Source organism: Cibotium barometz, chromosome 31 (genome assembly GCF_041138505.1).
Source record: "Cibotium barometz isolate CiBa-2024 chromosome 31, ASM4113850v1, whole genome shotgun sequence".
In the NCBI taxonomy this organism is placed as follows: domain Eukaryota; kingdom Viridiplantae; phylum Streptophyta; class Polypodiopsida; order Cyatheales; family Cibotiaceae; genus Cibotium; species Cibotium barometz.
The window spans coordinates 49,499,348-49,502,553 of NC_141076.1; the positions used below are offsets into that span (position 1 = coordinate 49,499,348).

Genomic DNA, 3,206 nt, shown 5'->3' on the forward strand with positions numbered 1-3,206 from the left:
GAGAAGAGCACTCCTCCAAATGAGGATCTGAGATACTGCTTTAATTTTGTAAGGGATTCACTGACTTCCTCGCATGCTTTTTCAACCACATCATTCGTGACTACCTCTAATGACTCTTCTTTAGAGAGTATGTCTTCCTTTTGAAAGGGGAAGCGATACTCCTCGGGTTCTTGTATTTTGGTTACTTTTGAAGGGTTGAAATTATGAGATTCAATCACAACTATTGATCCTATATGACACAAAAAAATGCTAAGCATGCTCTCCTACGCTTGCCTTTTGCGTTCCGTATATGTCATGGGGTCATGATTTTCAAGTCCAGGTAGTTGGGAGGGTTCTAGTTTCTTGATTGGCCTATGAGGTGCACTGAGTGACAAATTAGCACTTGTTTCATCCTCACGTAGCGACGTACTAAAACTTTTTTCATCTTCTGACTTTCCTTGGATTGTTAAGTTTTTATTAAGTTTGCCCATGCAACCAGAACGAACTTTCTTTTGGGGTTTTATAACCTGTGTCGCACATGTGGGTGTTGTGGTTTGTGTGGTAGCATTTGAGGTGGATGTTTCTACATCATGTATAGCTTTTTACTCTATTGGAGTTAGGTCCTCTACAGGCTCCTTTCCCTTGTCCTTCATTGGGGTTAGGTCCTCTATAGGCTCCTTTCTCTTGTCCTTTATTTCAACCTTGGCTTCGACAATTTGGTTGTCCTTTATTTCAACCTTAGTTTTGACAGTTTGAATGCCCTTGTTTTTCTGAGGTTTAGAAGGTTTTTCTTTCTCTTTTGGCTTCTTCTTTAAAGCATACTCTTCTACCCATTTTGAAGTGTTTTCTTTTGAATTATTTTTAATGTTTCTTGTTCTTCCTAGTCTTGTAAGCGTGTAAGCACATTCATGGGTACCCTAGACAATTGCCCGTTTTATACACTCAAGATGTTAAGAGTTGTATTTTGTGAGGCAGGTTGTAGTGAAGCAACTCGCTTGGGCAATCTTGGAATGTGTGATCGATTCCACATCGTTCACATATGGGTTGCAAGGTGTCAGTGATTGTTTGTGGGCATGGAAGTATTCCAAACTTTACATTCTACCACCTTGTGCGGTCCACGACAATAGAAACACTGAAGTGTTTGTTGAACTGTTTATTGAGCAGTTTTGACCCTTTGAACTGTGTTTGTTTGGGTCACAGGAGATGGAGGTTTTGAGGTAACTATAGGTAAATTAGAAAATTGCGATGTGTCATGACCTAAAGCCTTGCAATGTTAGCAGAATTGAAAGACAGGCTTAGGGTACATACATTAGGGATTGGGGTGGTAGTGGTGGCAAAGAAAACAAGGCATTAGGTCCACCACTGTGAGAGGCATTAAGGATTTATTTTCTTGAGGAAGCTCATTCTCTATTGGGTGTTTTGATTCAAGGCTTTTAAGCAAGGCTTTGTAGAATTTAGGGAATGACAAATCCAAGATCAATTTTCTTGAGGAAGCTCATTCTCTATTGGGTGTTTTTATTCAAGGCTTTTAAGCAAGGCTTTGTAGAATTTAGGGAATGACAAATCCAAGATCAATTTTTCTTTAGCCATTGCTTCACTTTGTTTAGATGAGGGACATCTCACATCATGATCATCCTCCATTATGTTGTCATCTAAACATATTGCTTCTTTACAACATTGGTCAAATGTGTCCAAATTCGATATAATGATAAAATTATATAAGTTGTTTTTCTTTATGCCCATCATGAAACATCTCTTTAATTGAGCATCATTTAGTTTCTCCCATGGCTCACATCGTGAGTCCAAGATTTTTATCTAAAGGATAAAATCTCTAATGGTTTCACTTTATTTTAGCTTAATTAAATAGAGTTCTTTCGTTGCACTCATCAATCACCTTGTCTTTAAAAGCCGTGGGATAAAGGCTGTTTTTAAGGTCTTTACAAAATATATATATATGTATATATATATACTTTGCACGGGGGTTGTTCCACAATGTGAAACAGCAAGTACGGTTCACGACGTAAACCACTTAAGGCATGAAACCTTAACGTGTGAAATGTCTATTTTTTTTTTGCATGAAACCTTAACGCCTGAAACATCCGATTTTATTTTTTTTATGTAAGACCTTAAGATGTGAAAGCTTAACGCGTGAAACGTCTGTTTTTGTTTTGGCACAGGGGCTGTTTCACAATGTGAATCGCTTAAGGGGCATACAAGAAAATATTTCTTCCAACATTATCATGTACTTCATACTTGTATTTTAATACAGAAGCACAAACTTTCGGCAACCAATTTTAGGTACAATATGATGAAAATATTTCTAGAAATAAGGACTCTTAAATAATAAACACAAAACTGAGAGAAATAGGCTTGTAAGGCTTGCTTTAGATAGCACCACAAAATGAGAAAATATGTAGGAAATGTTATGTCATGAAATCATCCTCCAAAACACAAGTTCAACCTTACACCATAGTGTTCTCATTGACAAAAGTTAGAGATAGAGAGGTTCAAACGCCTGAAGTAGCCTTCAACCTCTCTTTCATAATAATATTTGCTATGTCTTGGCTTGATTCATCCACACCCTCCGGTGGTAGGTCAAGAGCTAGAGCACCAATGGGAGGAACCTCTTGAGCACTTGTAGGTGGGTTGGCACTCTCATGGGCTCTCCAACATGCCGCTTCAATCTCTCTTTGCTCTTGACTATTGCACACCACTGCAATAGTCTTCATGTGATGTTCCAATGCGAGCGTTGATGCAACACCACATAAGAATATATCACATACAACCTCATGTGCATCATTGAATGCCTTGATTGTAGCCTTGATGACCTTCTTTTTCTTTCTAAATATGGCCTTTGCAATAGTTTGTTCTTCTTCAAGCTCTCCATCCTTTCCTTCTTTGTCAATGGCTTCAATGGATTCATTATCCAAAATGCATGGCTTGTTGGAATTTCCAACATATCGATCTAGATTGATGAAGCTTTTCTCCATGGTCACAAGTGTCAACACAACAAATGAATCCATGGCCCCAAAAGCAAGACTCTTGGCCATTGGTAGGAAGTCAACACTTCCAACTTGCATATGGTACTTGCATGAAAGATTCTCAAGGGCCTCCTCCATAGTTGCCATTTGTTTGCGGTTGAGAAATGACAACAAAATGAATTGTTTAGGCTCACATGTCATTTTTAACAATGTGAAGACCACCTTTCCAAACATGAGAGAATCCCA

The 3,206-nt window shown here is 38.3% G+C and overlaps 1 protein-coding gene across 1 annotated transcript; it reads right to left on the minus strand.

Moving 5' to 3' along the window:
* Positions 1–2,486: 2,486 nt before the first annotated feature.
* Positions 2,487–3,206, minus strand: LOC147620977 (uncharacterized). Its single transcript, XM_086825495.1, has one exon. It carries the CDS (start codon positions 3,192–3,194, stop codon positions 2,487–2,489), a length of 708 nt encoding a protein of 235 aa, XP_086681621.1. The 5' UTR covers positions 3,195–3,206.